The 23,162-nt window shown below is 46.5% G+C and overlaps 1 protein-coding gene across 1 annotated transcript; it reads right to left on the bottom strand.

Annotated features, from left to right (window-relative positions):
* Positions 1 to 2,730: 2,730 nt before the first annotated feature.
* On the bottom strand, positions 2,731 to 23,162 carry TMEM240 (transmembrane protein 240). Its single transcript, XM_020781967.3, has 4 exons — positions 21,742 to 23,162; positions 21,293 to 21,399; positions 4,911 to 5,119; positions 2,731 to 3,684 (listed from the first exon to the last, which is right to left on the bottom strand). The coding sequence occupies exons 1-4, from the start codon at positions 21,991 to 21,993 to the stop codon at positions 3,536 to 3,538; spliced, it is 717 nt and encodes a 238-aa protein (XP_020637626.2). The 5' UTR covers positions 21,994 to 23,162; the 3' UTR covers positions 2,731 to 3,535.

Genomic DNA, 23,162 nt, shown 5'->3' on the forward strand with positions numbered 1-23,162 from the left:
TACTAAGTGTTGAATGAAAGAAAGAAAAAACATTGTCAGTCTCCATCTCCCTTTGTAAGCAAGACCACGATCAATGATGCAATATCAGGTAAGATGCAGATTTACATAATGGCTGCCCGGCACAAGACCCGTTTCCCGATGAAGAATTCGGATCACTCGGGGGCAGAATTTCATATTAAAAATTGTTTCATTGAGAAAAATAATGCAATATATATATAAACCCAGAATGGTATGGAAGAGGACTGCCCTTTTCCGTTGATTTATGAACACGAACACACCCCAACCCATCCGAAAACTCTTGCTCCAGAGTAGACCCTCTAGAGAGCACGCCTTCCACAATATCCGAATGGAGACATATGCACAATTGGGACAAATTAAGGCATTTGAGAAACAGCTGTGAAATTATATAAATGTATAAATATATATATATAATAAATATATATATATAAATGTAAGATGTGCAACATACAAAGACAAAAATATAGATCCTATATGGTAGGTCTTCATCATCCCACCACTCCTCTCTCTCTCTCTTTCACACACCTAAAAATGGACACTAATGAACACCATCTTTGTATAGAGGTAACAAAATCCATCATAATAAACTTATTATGGCAGTCCATTTCCTCTTTTGCTCTTGGGCTTCTTTGTTGTGAGATTTCCACACACACACAACCATTTAATCACATAAATAAAGCGATCACACAATAGAGGAATCAAAGATATGGTCTTTTTTTTTCCCCAAAGGAAGCTTTGAGGCTGAGCTAGGCCTAGCTCTGCCCAAGCTTCCTCTTCCTGCCCCAGTGCTAGCTGGGAAGTGGGTTTCTTTTTCCTGAACAGGAAGCTTAGGTGGAACTAGGCCTAGCTAAGTCTCAAAACTTTTCAGTCTAGGCCTTTCCCCCCAGGCGAGTCCCATTTAGGCAACAGTAAGGTGTGTATGTAAATCAAGTAGAACTCCCAGAATTAAGAATTATGGGATTTGTAGTCCCAAGAAATTTGAAACTCTCGCCCCTAGCTGCTACCCTGGCCACCTCTTGGTATTCGCCCAGCTGAAACAGCTGCTTCAAAGGTGGGGCCACTTTGCTCTTACAGCTCTAGCAGCCCCCCAGAGATGGGATTTCTACATGGAAACAAGGTGTGCTGTCCCTTTAACAGTCAGGCGTGCCAACAGTCCCTTTTCTAATTGGCTTGGCCAGGCCACACCCAGATTTCGGGATCCGTTTCTTTTAAAGGGCCAGAAGAGCTTGCAAGGGGACCATAACCATGCATTTTAAAACACCGGCATGAAAAGGATTTAATAATTATTTTGGTGAATTAGTGACCTATTTATATTCAGCAATGGGGCTGTTAGGGAGAGGAGCTGGTGCCGCACCCCTCTGTACAAGAATGTCAGCGTCAGTTCATAAAATGGGTTTTGAATACCATTGCACTTAAATGGTTGAGGTAGCTGGTCTCATCAATGGCACAAATACAGCCGGATCCATGTATCTGTGGGAGATTCGTTCCAAACCCCCTGCCGCTGCTGAAAAACACGGATTATAGCCAACACTATTTTAACATTCAATGCTAGACTTGGCATATTCTCTGGCTCCATTTAGTGACCTATTCTGGTAACTTCATCTTTAAAAATAGTAGTATTTCTAGGATTTTTTAAAAAATATTTTTAATATTTTCAGACGTGGATAAGTGAATCAGTGGATACCGATCCTTCAGATAAGGAGAGCATCCTGTAGTTAGGCATGATGGTTTCATACCGTCTGGCCCAGGACAGCCTCCATTCCAGAAGATGCGGCAATCTGCTGTAAACTGAGATCATAAAATGGTGGTTCCCAACCTTGGGCAACCCAGGTGTTCTTAGACTGCAGTTCCCAGAAACCCCAGACAGCGCAGCTGGTGGTGAAGGATTCTGGGAGTTGCAGTCCAAGAACATCAGGGTTACCCAGACCTAGAGGAATTTGTAAAACTGGTAAATTGGGAAGAGACTATTGCTCAAAGGTAGAACCCTGATTTGCAGGTGCTAGGCTCAATTCCTCCAAAAACAATTAACAAATCCTGCAGACTGGATAGCTCAGTGGTTTGGGCAACCGACTGGAGCCAGAGGTTGGGAGTTCGATTCCACACTGTGCCTCCTGCAAGTAAGTACAGCCAGCCTGGGTAGCCTTGGGCCAGCTGCACAGTCCCCAGGGCGCCCCCTGGAGGAAGGGAATGGGAAAACACCTCTGAGTCTTCTCTATCTAGAAAACCCTGGAAAGCATAAGTCAGAATCAACCTGATGGCATGTGATTATTTTTTATCAAATAATGTGAACGACTCTTCTCTCTCTGAGCCCTAGGACTGTGACTGCCAGCCAGAGCAAGACCGTATAGAACCAAACAGGCCCATTCTCTGATCGGCAAAAGGCAAGCGATACGTTGAAACATTCAAAAGACCAGCTAACCCCCTAAAGAAGCCAAAACCCAGCCAAGTGGATCTACCCCACGGGACCAATCTTGAAGCTACGTCAGTTCTCTAATTGCAACTCTAAGTGGTGATGTTATCACAGAATGACTTTAGGATTTGATGCATTGTCAGTAACCCTTTGGGGCTGAAACGTCTAGAACACTCAATCCTCAACGGTAGGAGATACAACCAGCGATGTCCGTGAAGGCCTGTTTCAAGACGCCTTGAGGGTCCTTTCGTCAAACCCAACAGAGAAACATCAACAGGACACACACACACACACACCGCAGATCTGTTTCCAGCTTCGTGGTGGCTCCATTTTACATTGACGTTATCGGTGTTCGTAGATTCCTTACAAAATGGCCAAAATGAGGCAGGCAGAACAACAGATCTCATTATTTCAAAGAAACGAAGAGAAAATCAACAGGGAGAGAAACCCAAGCTTACCCGCCTGGATTCCAAAACAACCGAAAACGGGACATAACACGGTAGTTTGCTGGACAGAAGAAACTTCGAACCGAGATCGGCATCAGAAACAAGACAATTTTAGCACTAGGTTGGATTCGGGGTGGGGGGGTGTCAGGCGGACATAACTGAAACAGCGTTTGTAAGCTCTCGGAGGCTAAACATGGCGTCTTCGGGCCGGGCCGACCTACAGAGACCTCTAACGACAACAACAGATTTTGGAACAAACCCAGGAACGAACGGAACATTTAAAAAAAAAGGTACACTGGTTTTTCAGGACACCATCGAGGTAAACGACGGGCTGGAAGTACAACGGAAAGTCTCTCTCCTCCCCCTCCCCCCCCGTTTCCCCCCCCCGACAACTTTTGGATTTTTGTGGTGTTTTTGTGGTTTGTTTACATATCTACAGAAGTCCACCAATGAAATGGCAAACACAGTGCGACGTCTCGGGCGCCTCGCCTCCGGGACCGGGTCGGATTGTGCATTCTCCCGGGTGCCGGGCCGACACGCCGTCGGGAGTCACTCAACGGAAGTCTTTTAACTGGTGTCCCCGGAGGGGCCGAACGGGCCACGTCCCCCGCGGAGGACGGCGAGGGCCACGTTCCGTGGCCTCGCCTCAGTCTCGGCTCCCTCAGAGATGTCTGGGGCTCGGGTGGCCGTTGTGGTACAGCTTCTGTTTGATATGTACCATGTTCCCGGTGGCTTCGTCGTACTGCCGGTGGTGACGTTTTCTGAACTCCTTGAAGTTACAAAATTTGGGGATCCAAGACCAGGAGTTGTCTAGAGAAAAAAAAAGGTGGAGAGACAGAGAGACGTCACCGTGACCCAAGCAAAGTTCAAATCTCACACTCACCTCTAAGCTAAAAAAATAAATAAACAAAACAAAAAACATTGTGGCACCTTGAAGATGGCTATATTTTAATGTGAGCTTTCATGGACAAGCCCATTTCTTCACACATAAGAAAGGGAATACAAATGGCAAATATTTATAACTGTGTACAGTGAGACCCCCATCTCCATGGGGGAGTGGTTGCAGATGCTGAAAACCATGGGTAATAGCAATTGCTACACATAGCATGCTAAAAAAAAAAGAAAAATCCAGAAATATTTATTTTTACCCTGCATTACCAGAACTGTCCACTAGAGGGATCCAGAGACCATGCTATTTATTCGTCAACAACAAGAATTCATGGTCTCTAGCTCCCTCTTTTGGCCAATTCTGGTAAAGCAGAAAAATATGTGTTTCTGTTTTTGTTTTCTTTTTATATTTTTATTATTTTTCACACTGTGGATAAGTGAAACTGTGGATATTGATCCTGAGGAGGCAGGAGTCCTACTGTACACGGCCCCAAACCAGAGACCTTATTGGTGTACAGGTTGTTGACCTGGCAATGACCTTTAAAACCCTTGTTGATATTCAGTTCCCTTCCCAGGAAGCATTGTTCTGTAAACAATGACAATGATGGGTAGCTAAATTAATCCCAGGCTATAGATAATAAACAGGAACAGGAAGGTATCTCTAACCACCAATGCAGCTTGTTAGGTGTCACTGGTAGATAGTGAGGACATCTAACTGGGAAGGTATGCTGGTAGAGCAACGAGCTCTGTATCTTGTGGAAGTGAGTTCCACAGATTAATTCTAATACATTTGAGAGAGGTCATACTGTGTGAACTAATCCATCTGCTATTCAGTGCCTGTCCCTCCTGTTGGATCCTTGGGGTTAGAAGCTACGTTGAGAAACTTTGGGAAGGACAAATTGCAATCCTTGGCTGCCATTTGCCAACCCAAGGCATATATATATTCCTTTTTTCCCCCTTTTTTCTTGTTGGATAATTCATTTACTGATGTTTAAAAATTCTGTTACTCTATATTGCAATTTTGTTATATTGTTGCTCTATATGTTAGAAGCTGCCTAGAGTGGTCATTCGACTAGATAGGCGGGGTATAAATGCAATAAAAAAAATGTTAAACCCTTCCTCGAAACGACTGGCGAACATCCACTTACCATACCGTCTGCTTGTTCGCCACGCTCGTACGGCATAATGGAGCACCCCGTCCATCCAGACCAGAAACCAGCTTATACAGAATCCCAACAAAAGTCCCAGCATCAGATCAATCTCCTGCTTGGTGACATTGTCCGTCACAAAGTAATTCTCGGAGGAATCCACCACTGACTGGTCTCCGTCGTATGGGATGACATAGTGGACATGATGCCTTGGGAGTTGAGTTGAGTTAGGTTGGGTTGCGTTGGGTTGAGTTGAGTTGGATTGGGTTGAGTTGGGTTGGGTTGGGTTGAGTTGGGTTGGGTTGAGTTGGGTTGGGTTGGGTTGAGTTGAGTTGGGTTGGGTTGAGTTGGGTTGGGTTGGATTGGGTTGGGATGGGTTGGGAAAGGTGAACAGGAAACAGAAAAAGAAGAAGAGCATAAATGTTTGGGGGGGTCAACAGAGGCTGGTCTTCAACTACTGGAAATTCAGCCCGGGTCCCAAATGCTGGGACCCTAATATTGTGGCATTTGCCAACATCTGGTTGCCCACGATGTCCATCTTTGTTTCTGGCAAAGGTATTGCGTCATTCTATAATCAACATAGTAGAACTGCAGAGTTGGAAGGAACCCTATGGGATCATCGAGTCCATCCCCTGTCAAGGAGGCCCAGTGGGGAATTGAACTCCCAACCTCTGGCCCCCCAGCCAGATACTCAAACCTCTAAGCTGTCCAGCAGTTCCCATTGAGTTGTTCATTACATTTTCATCTATATATCATTCCTTTTGGCTTTTAGGCTTGATAAGAGGCTGAGATCAGGATAGAAAAACACCCATCAAAATGTCTCTTTCTTAAAAAAACCAAAAAATGCCCTTTTAAAGTAACTGGAATCTAGTAACCGTTCTAACCCTTATGCGCTTCCATCACACTTGGCTACAGAAGAATGCAACAAATCATGGACACCCTTGAAATGTCTTGCTAGCTCCAACTCGGAGCAGATCATCCTTTGATTTTTGGCTTCTAACAGTTCCCCTTCTCTGCCGTTTGTTTCATGGTTTCGTTTCGACAAACGATCCTTCTTAAGCTTGTGAGGTCCTCCTTAGCCTCATGTTTCCTGGAATGGGAAAATGGGGACAGGACAGAAGCTTTTCCACAAAGACATAAAAGGCAGACATTATCCGACACCCACCCACTCAGGCATTCCCCTTCTTCCCGATTCAAGCTTTGAGACTTCTAAAAAAAAAAAAAGTGGTCGCAATGATATAGCTGTTGGCCCATTCTAGGGCTACTTCTGATGCAACACCCAGCGAGGACGGCTTAAACAGAGCTTGAAAGGCAGGTTTGGAGCATCCTCTTCAGCCCCCCCGAACCTTTGGGAGGGGTCTCCTCGAGCTCCGTTGGCCTTTCCCTCTGCCCCCTTGAAAAGCCCAGGTGGGGGGGGGGGATTGGGGTAGGGTTGGCCACCGAAGAATCAGCCTGTCCTAGAGAAGGACGTTCTGCCCTGCCCGGCACCTGCCCACCAGCCGTGCAACAGCCCACTGCATCGGACTGCTGCAGAAGACACTCTGCAGTCTGCAGCAGGCAGAGACGCAACTTGAGATCCCCGCTCCAGAGCAACGCCAAGCGGTGAGCAGCTCCACACCTTCCCAGCATCTCTATTCATGAAGGGCGGGCTCCTCTTTTGTTCAAGCCCTCGTCAGATCACAGCCGCTTTAGGCGTGATGCTGCAGGAGGGTTCATATAACCATCAGGTGCCCTTAAGTCAATGTTGACTCAGGGTGACCCTTTTTAGGGCTTTCCAGGGAGAGAAGACTCAGAAGTGGTTTCCCCTTCCCTTCCTCCAGGGGGCGCCCTGGGGACTGTGCAGCTGGCCCAAGACTACCCAGGCTGGCTCTTCTCCCAGGAAACACAGCGGAGGACTCCAACTCCCAACCTCTGGCTCTGCAGCCAAATACTTAAAACACTGAGCTATCCAGGCAGCTGGGGGAAGATTAAGGAGCAAAGAAATCCTGCTCATTTGTGCATCCAGCAAGGTAAATGCAGGTCTGGCGGAGCAGGTATACGTTTTCAAATCAAGATACCACGTCACCTCTGGATACTGGCAAAAATGGGTGTGCACAGATCCAGGTCTCAGTCTGTGCATGGAATCCCTGGTTCAATTGGGGAGCTGATTTTACCCTTCCTTCCTTCCTTCCTTCCTTCCTTCCTTCCTTCCTTCCTTCCTTCCTTCCTTCCTTCCTTCCTTCCTTCCTTCCATCCATCCATCCATCCATCCATCCATCCATCCTTCCTTCCTTCCTTCCTTCCTTCCTTCCTTCCTTCCTTCCTTCCTTCCTTCCTTCCTTCCTTCCTTCCTTCCTTCCTTCCTTCCTTCCATCCATCCATCCATCCATCCATCCATCCATCCATCCATCCATCCATCCATCCATCCATCCATCCATCCATCCATTTTACCCTCCCTCCCTCCCTCCCTCCCTTCCATCCACCCACCCACCCATCCATCCATCCATTTATTTATTTATTTTTACCTAGCCTTTCTCCTTAAAAAGGGCCCAAGGCAGGTTATATCATTGAAGGACAACAGTTAAAACTGAAAACAATGAGTCTGTAAGGATGGTTCACATCATTAAAATAACAATGTTTAAAACTAAGAGCGAGGCGTCTAAAGAGGATGCGTGCATCCTTAAAAGTCAAATGCTAAAACCATCAGTAGACAAATATTAAAAAGGAACAAACACATGTATATAGGTATACATCCTAGGCAGAGCTGTGCACTTTCCAGAGTTTGGAACCATTGGTTTTTTTTTCTTTTGGACTACGGTTCCCATAAAGTTCCCATAGACTAAAGACTTTTTCTCAGATTCACCAAACAAGACATTCCCCCCAACCAGGCTGACAATCATCCTAAATCAGCATCATTCACAGGCACCCATGGGGTTCACCCTATATGTGAATGCAAGCGGGGAGACCAGCACGAAGGGGTGACTAGTCCAGCTTTACAAGGGGTCTTCCAGGTGGATCTATATTCCCCCTCCCACAAGTCTCCGGATTGCTATTCTTAAGTTCTACCCCTCCCCATAACAAAGGGCTGTATTGAGTACCTCCTGGTCCCAAACACTCCCTTAATCTTTGTACTGAAAGAAAGCTGATTGGGGGGGGGGGGGGAGCAGTTTGAGATGTCGTGCTGGAGGAGAGCTTTACATAAAACTTTGACAACCAGAAAGACAAACAAGTGGATGCCTAGATCAAATTGAGCCTGAACTCTCTCTGGTGGTGAAAATGTTGAAACTGAGGCTGTCCTCCTTTGGGCTGTTCATGAGAAGGCTAGATTCTCTGGAAAAGACAATCATGCTGGGAAAAGTTGAAAGCAGCAGGAAAAGAGGAAGAGCCCAATACAAGATGGACTGACTCTCTAAAGGAAGCCACCGCCTCGAGTTTGCAAGAGCTGAGCAGGCCCATTGAGGAGAGGACATTTGGGGGATCACTCATCCATGGGGACACCTTAAATCAGGGGCAACGTGACAGGACATAACCAATATTCTGAAATGTTATGTGTTTTCCTCATAAGACTTGTAGGGGGGAAGGGGAAGCTGGACTGAGCTTCAAGAGAGCTACCTGGTCCCCAAATTCTCCTGGTGGCAAGCCAGCGCCAGGTTTCCAAGAAGAGGACGTGGTCTCGAGAAGAACTGCCAATTACAAAGAGTTTAAACAAATAAATAGGCGAAAGGAGTCCGTGAAATCATTCCACGGATGGCCGAAAACCAAGGAAGGAAAAGCGTGACTCAGAAGGGTAGGGGACGGGCGGAAGGGGGGGGGGGGAAGCACCTCAGCCAACATCCCAAAGACAAAACAAATTAAAACGAAAATTAAAAGGCCATAAGCATTCCCACCGCGCTCTAAGCGGACCAACTGATCGGGCAATTTCCCCTAAGTTGATTGCTGCTAATGGAAGCACGCAGCCACACCATTAAGACGGATCGGGCAGCAGAAAGCCGTCCACAAGGTCAGAGGAAAGGCCCCCCCCTCCCTGGGCATGCTGTGGTCTGTGGTGCCATGATTCGGCATAGCCATCGGTGGCAGCACAGGCTCATCGGTATACGTAGCTCAACTCCTGTTTGCAGAAAACAGAACTGCAGGGAAGGGACCTTAAGGATCCTCCAGTTTAGCCCCTGTCAAGGAGGCCCAGTGGGGGGAATCGAACCTCCAACCTCTGGCTCTGCAGCCAGAGATCTCAACCCCTGAGCTATTCATTGTTTCATTTTAAAAGCATCTGCAGCATTCCGAGCCGAGCTTTTGTATCTGAACTCATGCCCTGCTAATGTTCTTTTTTTTTTTCTGCACCTCCAGGATCTGGCATGGGCCGTGCCAGTCCTGAACGTTTTCAGGGAGGGGAGAAGGAGACAAGATATGGTCAGACATGAATGTCTACTTTTGCCAAGGGAGATTGGGAGCAAAACCAGGTGCGTCAAAGTGCTCTGGCTTGTTTAAAAAGCCCCCTAGTTACTCCAGAAAAACGGCCATTTTAAAAAATAATTATGGATAGCTAAGTGGTTTAAATCAGTGGTTCTTAACCTTTGTTACTCAAATGCTTTTGAACTGCAACTCCCAGAAACCCCAGTCAGCACAGCTGGTGGTGAAGGCTTCTGGGAGTTGCAGTCCAAAACTCCTGAATAACCCAAGGTTAAGAACCAGGGGTTTAAGTCCCCGGCTGTGGAGCCAGAGGTGGGGAGTTCAAATTCCCCACTGTGCCTCCCTGATAGTTACTGGGCTGGATGATTCCTCGGGTCTTTTTCAGCTCTGCAGTTCTAAGATTATTCTAAGATGACGCTGTCCCTTAAGTCACCTTTGGGGGCTCCTTGAAGCCTACAACTCGTACTGTGTTCATCCCATTTATATCAAAGGAGGCCATCTCCCTTAATAGCTATGTAATCTGAAATCTGGCATCTGGTGTGGAGTAAGGCAGACTTATCATCACAATCCCTCACTCTAAATGGACATGGATGCAGCTGCACCTTCGGTCCCACACAGTCGCGTAGTGCAAGGGTTCCCCTCCTTCGGTCCCCAGATGTTCTTGGACTAAAACTCCCAGAAGCCTTCACCATGAGCTGTGTTAGCCTGGATTTCTGGGAGATGTAGTCCAACAACATTTGTGGAACCCATAGTTGAAAACCATTGGACCAAAGCATGGGTGCATGACTGCCAAAAGTCTGGAGGCTGATTCCCACACACCCAAAACCTCTGTAGGCTGCACCAACAAAAGCCAAATGCAAAAGTCACAAATACAGAAACACTTTGCAGGTCACTTAGCTAAAATTTATAGCAGTTTTAACATTCCTGCAAGGAGCAGTGGATATGACCTCTACGGTCCCCTGCTGACTCTAATACTTGTCAGTTCTACCTGGAAGTAATGTTCCGTGTTCACAGTAACAACAGGCAAAAGCTTAGCAGCCTTTTGAATATTTTTATCTGCTTTTGAGTGATTTGGGTCAGGCGTGAAATGCTTCTGAAGTTGTGATCTGTTTTCAGCCGTTTCAAATTTGATTTTGGATGGTTTCCGCTGGCTGTGTGTGTTTGTGATTGTTTTAATTAATTGCAAATTGCCTTGGGGTTTTCAGTGGGTAAAAACAGGATGAATAAAGGCTTCAAATAACTAATTGAGGATTGGCAGGACACTAAACTCCTATATTGTCCTTGTTTGTTTTAATGGAGCACTTCCTGGGTGAATCATGCGCCATTTTTAATAGCCAAGCACAGCCAATGTAAGGAAAAAGCCATTAAAAGTTGACTTACACCAGATCAGCCCCCAGTTTACAGAAATTCTTTAATCTCTCTCTCTCTCTCTTAATTTTCAAAGACGGTGGGCTAGAAAATGTTTGATTTTTATGCCTTTTCCAGCTGCTTCCTCTAACTAGGCAGAGGTTTCCCATTCAGAGAAAAGCCTCTATTTGCAGACGCTTTTTGAATCCAGCTGTCCCGATTACCAGCCTTTGAACTAGTGGCTGTTTATACTGAATTTTATCATTACATTTTATTTATGTCAGTGGTGCTATGGTCGCCCATCTACAGCTCAGCCACTAGACAGGGCGGGATTTAAAAAATCTAAATAAATTAAATAAATAAATAAACTCCCAGCAGTGGCAGCTGTGGATTCTGGGAGTTGTCTGCCCATGAAATAAAATAAAAATAAAATCAATTAAGGTAATTAAAAAAAACAAATTCTGCTTGGTACTTTCTCTGCTTCCTGGTAGAAGCTATTCATGGATTGAGGCAGAGAGAAAATGTATTCCCATCAGTTGCTGGTTGAGGGAATTCTGTAGTCCAAAACAAAACAAAAAATAAAGAGTTCCTTCCAAGCTCTTGAATCCTTGGCAGCTGGCGACTCCTGTTTCAGGACAGCTGCGAATCCACACCAAGTTTTCCACCTGCAATTGACTGGAGTTACTGAATTGACTAAAGGATGCTGAATTGACTGGAAGGCAGGGTTCAGCCCCAGAGGCAGCTCATGTAGAGTCAAAACTCTATGGGAGTTGTGCTCTGTTGCTTTTGAATGTGTTTTTTTTTTAGTATTGATTTTATTTACCATTTAAAATAGGATATTTCATTTTTAAATACTTGTACGCTTAACATTTTTAAGCTTTTAAGTATTGTCCTTTTAATGATGTGAGCTGCCCTCCTTTCAAGGAGCAAGGCAGGGTAAAAATGTTTTAAAATGAGAAAGAAAGAAAGAAAGAAAGAAAGAAAGAAAGAAAGAAAGAAAGAATTGCTCTGAACACACACACCCCTCGCATGGCTCTGCCAAAGAAGATGTTTGTTTTAAAATATGCACATCGGGCAGATCCAGGTTGGCGGGAAGGCAAAGCAAATCCAGATCCCCCCCCCCCCGGCTCCGCTTTCATCACGCAGGTGAAGGTAACGCGAGCTGACAAGGCACAGAAAGGGGAAGCCCAAACGGTCTCGCATTCATTCACTGGGGGAAAGACTGGAGTCCTTTATAGACTTGGCCGGAGAGACAGCAATGAAATAGGACACACGACTCCCGTACTCTCCTCCTGGCAGCAAGGAGCTATAATTCACTGGCTTGTCATCCCCTGTCAACCCCTGCATCTCAGGGAGCCACTTGATTCCGGCCCCAGAGGATTCCCCAGGCTGCAAGGAGAGCTTTCGCATCACTTAGTACCGCTAGCGGATCGTAGAGAGGGAAGCCGACATAAAGGGGTTCACCCCTTTACATCTCGCTCTGTTATCACCCTCTCAGCGGACTGGTCAGGTTTCAAATGGGGAATCCCCTCCCAGCTCTGCTTGGAATGGAGGAGAGACCGGTGGCTCCGATTCCATGGGGGCGGTGAGTCCGGTCTGGGTTTTTAGTCTGAATTTGAAAGGATGTCTTTCCTCTCCCAGCCTGCTGCCCACAAGGTGCTTGAACCTCTTTGAGAGGGAATAACAGGACGTGGCACCTTGGATGGCTCCTGCAATGTTTGTTTGGACTAAAAGCCGGAGGGGAAGCAGGGGAAGACCCACCGTCAGCTAGAATCTCTCTGACTACATTGTTGGTTCCCAAACTTGGGTCCTCAGATGTTCTTGGACTGCAGCTCCCACAAATCTTGGCCAACACAGCTAGTGGTGAAGGCTTTTGAGAGCCGCATTCATTCATTCATTCATTCATTCATTCATTCATTCATTCATTCAATTTTTATCCCACCTTTCTCCCCAAAAGGACCCAAGGTAGTTCACATCATTAAAAATAGCATTAAAAAAAAAACAAGTATACAAATATTTAAAAGGAACTAAACAAGCTTTATATTAAAATGGTCAATAAAATCAATATTAAAACACATTTAATACTTTCATCATGAGTGAAAAGAGTCCTCCACTCATGCCTGAAAGGATATCTAGATTTGAAGAGTGTGTACAAGACATGAGTCTAAACGCATGACTCCGTGATGGGGTGAGATGCTGTTCCCTCTTTCACACCATAGACACCTACTGGTGGTAGTGGTGATGATGATGATGCTAATTTCAACGGTGGCACCAACAGAACATCACAGAGCAGAACAGGCTGCTAAGAGGCTCTGAGTGGGTTCTGATGGGCTGAACGAGGGCTACTGAACCTCAGGAAGCTGGCCACCCTAAAACAGGTGATGCCTTCAAAGAGTGGGCCATCCTTTTCTGAACAAAAACACACACGGCAACCTAATCGTCATCTTAAAACTGCAGAGTTGGAAAGGACCCAATGGATCATCGAGTCCGAGGCACAAGAGGAGAATCGAACTCCCAACCTCTGGCTCCACAGCCAGAGACCTAAACCACCAAGCTATCCAGGGATGCTGCTACGAAGCCAGTAAATCCACTCAAGAATGGAGCCTCTACTCCCTGAACCTTTAGCCGAGATCCACTGGAGGATGGTAACTCCAAAATTGGGGGAGCGGTGAATCAACTCTACGTTTTTTGGTCAATTCCAGAGGCGCTATCCATGGTTCTGAACCCGGTTTAGGAGCAAGATTCAGGGCCGTAGCTCTCTCCAGTTATGTTCCAACTAAAACCTCAAGTGGATTTGCCCACCCCAGAGAGATCACAGCCACCTTCCTTCACAATCAAAATCCCCACCTACCCACCCTCCAGGATCTAGAGTTAAGACTCCCTAGAATATCTGGGTATCACGCAGGCTGTTCTAGCTGTACATTTGTTTAACTCGGCATTTGTCTGTCCTTTGGAGAATTAAAAAGCTGAGAGTGTGTTTTGTTCTTTCAAAATGTACAGGAAAGTAAGGTCCATCCTTCAGCCTGGAATACATGACCAACACCACCAAATAAAACCCAGCATCTTCTGTGGGCCACCTGGATGGTGCTGTAAGGCAATGGTCCTCAACCTTGGGCTTCCAGATGTTCTTGGACTACAACTCCCAGAAGCCTTCACCACCACCTCTCCTGGCTAGGATTTCTGGGAATTGAAGTCTAAGAACATCTGGAGGCCCAAGGTTGAGGACCACTGCTGTAAGGGAATACCCACATCCAACATAAAAAGTTCGAGGAGAACGTTGGCTGAGAAACACCTTCAACTGACTATTCCTCCATGGTAGGTTCCCTTTCTGAGCGTGGTCCTCCTCCACCACCCCTTCTTCATTGTTTCTGCTAGCGACTCTGGCCCCCTCACTGTGGCTTCCACCACCTTGATCACGACAGGAGCAGCTACCAAAGCAGATGGCAGGAGCAGATGCTACCCCTTTGCTTTCTCCACTATTCACATGCAAACTCCCAGAAGGCTTGTGGGTGAGCAAGCAAGCGGCATCGGTGAGGGAGAGCAAGTCCACGCATGTCTTCATTATAGTCCTCTTCCTGGAGGACTGGGGTTTGTGAAGTCCACAACCACGCCACACCAAAGCCACAAAATGTGGGACACCAGGGGGAGAACTATGTACATTGTTTTCACTTGGCTCTCAAGTAGTCATGCACAGCTAAATGAAGATTCTGTTTTGACTTTTAGACTGATTTTATAAGTGTCTTCCCCTGCCATCCACATGTCGTAAGACTCATCCCACTTAGTTCGGTGCAGTTTTTCCTGACTTCCCATGCCCTTTTACCCCCTCCTTGCAACATGGTTTATTTTTAGTCTCCCTTTGTTCCATGAGCAGAGTTTAGCGCTATGGCACTTTCCATGGATGTTCATTTTCATGGTCAGAGCCTCCCAGCTATTAGGATATTAATTAGCACACAAATGCATATATATATACAGACAGTGACAGCTCCAGAAGAGAAGTTCCAATTGATTATTTAAACCTTCTTTTAAAGATTCCTTAGATTTCCTAAAGAGAAATCAGTTTTCAGAGAAGTGCTTTCTTAAAGGGATGTTTGGATGTGAATGCCAATAAAGCCCCAGGCTCTTTCCCGATCAAGAGGCAGAAACGTGTGTGTGTGTGTGTGTGTGTGTGTGTGTGTGTGTGGACTTTCCGAACCACACAGAAAAGCAATGAATTCAGAAAGGGGCGTCCTCCTTGAAATACTTTCTAGTCCAATCCCAGTTTTTGCTCTGGTTAGTAATCTGTTGGAGGAAAGATCTTCCCCATCACCCTGGGATAGCAGGTGACCTCAATGCTGCAGGGCTGGGAAATCTGCCCCTGGTTTTGGCCTCAGCTCTGAAAAAGCCCTCCAAAGTTGGGAGTTCGAATCCTGACAGCGCCTCCTTGACAGGGGCTGGACCCGATGATCCGGAGGGTCCCTTCCAGCTCTGTGGTTCTAAAATGAAGAGGAGGTTCTGAATTGGTTTGGGATTCAGAAGCCCAGACAGCTCCCACCGAGTTCGCACCGAAGCCAACGGCACGTTGATTGCCACTTAAGAAAAATCAGAGCCACCGGCCTCAACGGCTGCTAACTGGAGCTTTTAAAACTAGGGTTGCCCAAGACTCAACCTTGAACCTCTGGCATGGAAAGCCGAGACTCTGCCAGGAAGCTCTGGACCTTTCCCAGTGCTTTGGACCCTGTCCTGTGCCTGGATACATCCATCAGCCTTTCTCTTAAAGCGATCAAACTGTCTGCCATGAATTTTCACAAAAGCTCATTCCCTTCCCATCAACGTCCTTCTTAATTTTTTTGGCTCTTTCGAAGAATTAAATTTATGGCTCCGATTCTGAGGGACGTTAGATGGGGTTTCACGATTGGCATGTGCGTCTTCCCCCTCCCTTCTCTCAAAAGCCACTAGAAGGGACACGTGTCACACCGAGAGAAGAAGCCAAAAGCGCCTTCCTTGGCTCTCCACGCAAAGAGCCATTCCAAGAAAGTGGGGAAAATAACAGAGAAATTTAAGAAATTAGCTGCTCCCTTTAGGAAAGAGAGCAGCGGCCGTCAAAATGAGGTCACCTCCTCTTCGAAACAGATGAAGATGAATTAGTGAGAGAGGTCTTTCCCCTTTGAAATGATGGCATCATTAATTTTTTTTCCTCCTCCACTCCAAGAGTATATTTTCCAGCTTTGATCACAACGTATTGCTCTAAACAGAAGATCTAAGAGCAAAACACAACTTAACCTCCCCAGAAACATCCTCCTCCGCTACAGATGCCCTCCTTACAGTTCTTTTTCGATCCAGGCTATGATGGCTGAGTGCAAAAGAAATAGAAAAGTTTGTTTGGACATCCGAATCCCCTGGCTTCTTCATTGCAAGCCACAAAGGCTGCAAAGCAAGACTCAGCTCCATGCAACAGTTTTTCGACTACAAACCAGATAAGATGCTTTCCTCCCAAGGACGGTCAGTTATGACCCTCCCTTCTAGATATCCTTCTCTTCCATCATCCTCTTGCATGGTGGTATAATCACTCCACCTCCGTGGTTCTGTTGATTTATTATTATTCTGTGCATTTACACAGATGACACCTGTTAATAAAATCTCCACGCTCGTTTACAATCAGCTCGAAACAACAGTCGAGCTGTGTTGTTTTAAGGAGAGCGAAGACGGCTCTCGTTCGTTTCGCTCACCGGATGAGAATCACGGGGAGCAGAGGGGGAAGACTGACGGGAGCTTCAAAAAGGGCACCAAACTCACAGTGGTAAAAACTGGGCCATCCCTCGAGGGAAAGGGAAGAGAAGCCGATCAGGAGAACCTCCTCTGGAGTCTCAGGAATGAAAACAGCACGCAACCCACATCCGCATCACAAGGAGAAACGGGAAAGAGAAAGGTGGAGATGCAGCCACAGATCCGGTCATCTAGAGGCAATGACGGCCGGCTATCCTTGGTTTTGCTTGACTGGAAACCAGGGTTCAGCCAGAGACCTTTACCCTTTTCGTTCACTACGAACCATAGCATAAATTCTACTGCTAGAGATCCGAGAACTTGACATCTAGGAATTGCCATCATTGCCTTCCTGCAAAATAAATAACCTCCTTGTCTGCAAATTAGAGATGAGCTTCATGTCCAGGGCTGCAAACAAGGGACCAGATATCCCCCAGGCTGCAAATCAGGGCTAAGCTCCATGCAGCTCCTTCCCAAGCTGCAAATCAGGGCTCGGTTCTCTCCTAGGCTGCAAACCAGGACTACGCTCCCTGCAACCCCTTCCAAGGCCACAAGGTAGGGCCCAGCTCTCCCTAAGATGCAAACCAGGAGGACACTTCTTACAACCTCTTCTTGGCTGCAAAGTAGGGTTCAGCTCTCTCCCAGGCTGCAAACCCAGATTAAGCTCCATGCAACCGTTTTTTCCAACCCTGGACCACGTGAGAGACTTCTCCCTGATTGGTAGAGGTCAGGGAGGGAGAATAGCAGCAAGGTTAACCCAGAGATTCCCCACAAAACCTTGATCCTATTTTTAAGTTCAAGCTTGGGAGGTCCTCACACTGCGCTCCCTAAAGCTTCCAGGCTCAGTCAGTTAGAGCAGCATGGAAAGAAGAAACTCCCATTCCACCTCCCTGTCTGTCATCTGGAGAAATCCACCTCTTCCCATCACGCATAAGAGCATGACTCTGTTATGGCCCGCAAGCGGGACCAGTGTTTTATACTACCTCCAGGTTCCCACTGCCAGGTCTTTGACCAACAACTCAGAAATACACACTTCTAATACAGTATTTTTTTTCTTCCACCTTTAATCAGCAAGAAACAGAGAGTCTGTTCTTGTGGCACATCTAAGATCTGATAACCTCTCTTCAGTCACTTGAGCTTTCAGGCATGGGTTTTCTTTGATTTTATGGACCGCAAACCCCAAAATCTCCCACTTTGGGAGTTCCACCTGATGTAAAGGTAAAGGTTCCCCTTGACATTTTCAGTCCAGTCGTGTCCGACTCTAGGGGGCGGCACTCATCCCGTTTTTCAAGCCATAGAGCCAGCGCTTGTCTGAAGACAGTTTCCATTGTCACGTGGCCAGCATGACTAGGGAACGCTGTTTTACTTTCCCACCGAGGTGGTACCTATTTATCTACTCGCCTTTGCATGCTTTCGAACATCTAGGTTGGCAGGAGCTGGGACAAGCGACGGGAGCTCACTCTGTCACGTGGATTCGATCTTACGACTGCTAGTTTTCTGACCCTGCAGCATAGAGGCTTCTGCGGTTTAGCCCACAGCGCCACCACGTCCCTCATTCCACCTGCCATACAGGCCCCTAAATGTGGTCTTCATACAGAGGATTGGCCTCTGCCAACCATCCAGAGAGAGGACCACCCTCGATAATACAGGACACATAGCTACCGGATCAGGTCCCCAGGTTGCCATTATTCCCATCCTGACAAGGAGAAGCAGGCAATCCTCTGATACAGTATTTGGCCATCTGAGTCAGAGCAGCAAACGGCGCTTCCATACCCTTGACCCCGCACCGAGGCTTTCAGGAGCTGAACCCAGCCAAATTAGGTTGGCACACAACACAGAAAATCCCACACATCTTTTCCCCCCATTCCTGGCAAGGCGGGGGGGAAATACAACAATTACAAAATAAATAGCAAACCATTTCCTGCCTGGAGTGGTTGCCCCACTCTGCCTCCTGGCATGGCCAGCTCCCAATACAATATCCTTTCAGTCTGGGACTTGGCCTTTTTATGGGTGGGTGGGGGACTACAAATCCCAGAATCCCCCAATGTCCAGGCTGGGGATGGGCAGGAATGAGGAGTAGCAGCTGATGATGCCGCCTTCAAGGGAAACCATTCTGTAATTTTTGTTCTCACCTGACAGGAGTCGTCCAAGGTGCTGAATCCATCCTACAGAATCCTGGGACTTAGAACTGCATGCCAAGGAGTTTACTGTATTCCCTTAAAGCAGGACCTAGAATTCTAAGCCCTCCCAAACTACACTTCCCAGAATTCCACAGGAGAGAGCTACGGAAGTTCAAGAGCTGTCAAACTATGTTGGGGAAAACACATTCTGTTTACTCTACTGTGGCTGAGAATTCTCTCACCCTCTCCCAGAATGCAAACAGTGAGCTGCTGTGGGGTATTAGCCTAAATTGTTTAGGGCCTTATGAGCCTGGCATCACATCTTGAACCCGGCTCCAGATTTCACAGTCTGATTCTAACTTCCATGGATCTGGCCTGGTTCGACTAACCAAAGAGGAGCAGATTGTTTGTGGGAGGAGGAGAGAAGGAGAGAGAAGAAGAGCATCCTAAATCAGTAACACAAACCTGGTTAGAGGGATTCCAAAGGAGACATTAAATCCTTGTGCCTCTAACAACTTTAATTTTTCTTGGAAAAAAAATATATATCTCCCATTCTTTCTACCAAATCCATGAAGAAATCTGCAAAGGCTTTATGAAAAAGGAAAACCAACCTCATCCTATGTATTTATTTTATTTTATTTTATAAATATTTAAATACTTCTCGTCAAAAGGTACTGCACACATTTGTAGCAGGACAGAAGGCAGCAGCTTTTAGCAGCACTACAGAAATGTAAAGCAAAAATCTATTTAATGCTTAATAACATGGGAGACCCTCCTTTTTTATTCTTTTCTCTTCTTTTTTGGTTTCTAATTAATGTCTTTTTGAACACATCGTGCACCGCAACCCAACTTTTCTAGTGATAATTTAAGCCGGCGCTGTTCAAACAGTACACTAGACCTCATATATGGTGTGCCTGTTAAATCTGCTCTTAATTAATTAATTAATTTAGTGAATAATCCATTTATTGCCTATCAGGATTCCCAAAGTGATGTACAAGAAAACAGATGGGAACCTTTTGTTAAAAAAAAACACTTAAATTTTTTTACACAAAACAGAGGAAATAGATCTGAAGCCATTTTTAAAACCAATTTTAAAACAGCTCTCGGTTAAACAGTGCTTTTTAAAAATCCCCACCTATTAAGATTCCATTAATGGACAAGCCGTCAAGCTTTTCTAAACCTCCTCTGAACATTTATTTTTTTTTAAAAAAAAAATCCATTCTGGTCTTCAAATCAGGTTTCTGGATGTGCCAGCCTATCTCTCCACCCACTCTACCGCACAGTCTCTCAAGAGAAAATGCCAGCTACCTAGCTGGTGAGCCTGGCATTTTGCAAACAGCTAAGGGGAACTTTAAGAGCAGTGGTGCTCTTTGTAAAAACCATCCCTGTATAAACTTTTTAAGCTATCAAAGCACCCCTAATAACATGGATCTCGAAATATAATTCAAATAATATTCTTGGCCATCCAGGCTCATTGGAATTGCCTCTTGACTGTGGCACCCCTCGAAGCTTCACCAAGACGATTGCTAGATCATAGCCCGAGAACAAAACATCCTAAAAGAAAAGGTGAAGATGTTGTTCGAAAGGTCTCATCCTAATACACGCCGCCGGTCCGGCCAATTGAGGTAATAATCACGAAACCCTCAGCATCTCGACCGTTCAAGCCCTCAAAACGACGCACAAAATTTTGAAAGAAGGAAAAAAAAACACCATTTCTAAGGCAACGGCCGTAACCACAACCAGAGAACAGGGAGAATGAAGGAGGTAAGGATGCAACGTGTATATGAAAAATAATAATACAGTAATAAATTGAACAGCTTCCAGGTCTAACTTTGTTCACACACAGGCAGGGAAGCAGCCCTCAATGATAGGGCAACGAACGGGGTTTTCAATGGAAGATTAAACTTCCTTCCTCAAAATTGCTACCAGCCTTCTCTGGCATTCATCCACTCTACGCTGGGGATTGGGTGCGAGCCTTGTCCGCATAAGAAAAAGGAGAGGAATGGGGTGCTCTTGCCTTATTTAGGGCCCTGCTGGCACGGAAAGAAACGTTTCTTCTATCAGAGCGAAAGTCCCTCTGGATTTTAACCCGAGGCTCCTTGGATGAAGCCAACGCGGGACCCACAAGCTAGGCCTTTCCAGATTGCTGGTGCCCTGTTGACCTCTGACTTAAGAGGTAGACTGCTCCTGGAGATGGGGTCCCCATGCTCCCTCCAAAGCAAATTGCTACGGAGAGACTATCTTCTGCCAGGAATTTGCTTGACCTCGTTATTGGTTCTCAAGGAGTGAGGGTCGGTCCCTTTTAGTCCAAGCCCTCCTGAAGACCTTAAGCACCTTCCTAGGTCAATCCACATTGTTCGCTTGACAAGGGATAGATGTAAGGAAATGATGTGGTAAAGGGTTCACAAGCACCACCACCCCACCACCGCCGCTTAGAAGCCCACCTTGCTCCCAGCCCCCTCCCTATCTGCAATCCAAGGATGATTATCCCAACCCACCTTATAGGGTTGTGCTTGGTGTAAGGTTTAGAGCAAGAGATGGAACAAGAAATATTTGCAAGGCATCCGTCCAAAATGACAAGGGAGGGGAGGGAGGGTCTTTCCGAGACATCTATGAACCCCTGCATTTCTAACCCAACTCAATCAGTTTCCCTGCACCCAAAAGAGGACAAAATCCACGCAAGATGCTGGTCCCGTCCTTGCATCTTCTGTTTATCACACTCTCCCCCCACCCACCCACCCAGCTTATACAGTCAACTGGAGGAGGTTGGTCCATGCGTGCACGCCTTACCTTCCACAGTTGCAGTGGCAAACACGGTCTTCTCCCCTCAGATGCGGTAAGATGTAATTGTGGAATCGGTCTAAGAGCGCATTCATGTCCATCAAGCATGCAATTGCCTGTAAAGAACCCAGAAGGCAGCCGATCAGAGCCCGGAGTCATCAAATCAACCATGTCCTTGCGTTTGATTGCGGCCAACCCTCCCCCTTCCTTCCTAACCCCCCCCCCCCAAAATTGGGGCAATGGAATCGCAGCTGGTCCTCTTTTTTTCAGGAAAAAAATTATTAATTATTATTATATAAGAGACACACATCAAAATGGGACAGAGCCGGAGCACAGGGGCGGGGAGGTAAAAAGACGAGACCCAGAAAAACAACATCAAGGGGGTTTGGGGGGGTGAGGGAGCAAGCAAGAGGAGACCAGATTAGAGGAAGGGGGGGTGGAAATGAAGAGTTTCTTACCATAACAATCGAAGCCCCCAAGATCAAAAATATCATGGTGTTCGCATTCATGGGCATCAAGTGGAGATTGATGGAGGCCACCTCACTTCCCCCGAGCCCACCCTCCACCCCCTTGCCCAAAATGAAGAAAGAAAGGAACGGACGCCAGGATTTTCGGCAGAGGTCAGATACGGTTACATACAAAGTCTTCCAACCCAGCTGCAGTCCTGAAGCTGGGGGGGAAGGCTCTGCCTCCCCCCAGTTTCCAATCATATACAAAGACACTGTCTCGGGTGGTCTCCCCCACTCTCTCCAGCCGGATTCTTCTGGATTTTTTTTTTTTTGTTGTTGTCACCCCTGGGTTGGGTGGCTTTTTTTTTGGTTCTCAAAATCTGTCTCTAGACTCTGCACACATCGCTACAGCTGTAATTTCCTCCCCCCACTTTTTTCTTTCCTAGGGCAAACGACGAGATATAGCGCTAAAGCCCAAAAGCAGAAAGGTCAACAGCACTACAGCGCTGCACCGCCTCGCCGGACAGGAATGCAGCCAGCCTCCCAAATTTTTTTCTCCCTGAACCACAGGCACCATCCCCCCCCCATCAACCAAAAATAAATAAATAAATAAAAATGCACCCAATGGGGAAATGAAACAGGGATGGAAGGAAAATGGGAGGAAGAAGAAGCAAAAAAATTATCAATCTCTCAAAATAAGACTCCAGTAGGATTTAGAAGTATCCTGGATTTTTCTTCCCTCTCTTGATGCAAAAAAAAAATCCAATCCATCCTTTCGGAACTGGGGGAAGCCAAAGAAGACAGGTAGCTAGAGCGAAAAGGAGATGATTCTTCTGCTTTCTTTCCTTTTCTCTCCCACCTCCTCCCCCCCCTTTTTTTAAGCAGGGGAAAAATGGAAGGAGAAGGCTAGCAAGCAAAGGCAGCGGGCAAAGCCTGCCTTCTTATTAGAGGCTTCTTTTGGGGGGGGGGGGGAACGGATCGTCCCTGGTTCTTCATTATGTGCTAGGAAGCAGGGCGGGGGGGGAGGAGAAGAAAACCCCAGTGCTAGATGGGGGAAAAAGAGAGGGGGGGTGTCCACCCTTTGCAGTTTGCTCAGCGCCTGCTGCTGTTGTGTGCGCCTTTTACAAGGCGAGGTGTGTGTGTGTGTGTTGCGGGGTGGGGGGGGAGAGAAAGCAACCCAAAACGTGACCTGGGGAAGGATTTGGGCTAGATCCTCTCTTTCTCTCTCTTTTTTGCATCGGTGGCACGGGAGCAGGATGATGGCCCTCTGCCCCCCCAAGGAAAATTGCCTTTTTTAAAAAAAAGCCAATCAAAGCAAATCAAGGCAGATTTTCGCCCCCTAAACACACACACAGACGTCCTTCTGAAGTGTCAGCCTGCCAAATTTCCAGATCCTCTTCCCCACCACCCTGGCTCATTAAAAAATATAT

This window comes from Pogona vitticeps, chromosome 7 (genome assembly GCF_051106095.1).
Source record: "Pogona vitticeps strain Pit_001003342236 chromosome 7, PviZW2.1, whole genome shotgun sequence".
Lineage (NCBI taxonomy): Eukaryota > Metazoa > Chordata > Lepidosauria > Squamata > Agamidae > Pogona > Pogona vitticeps.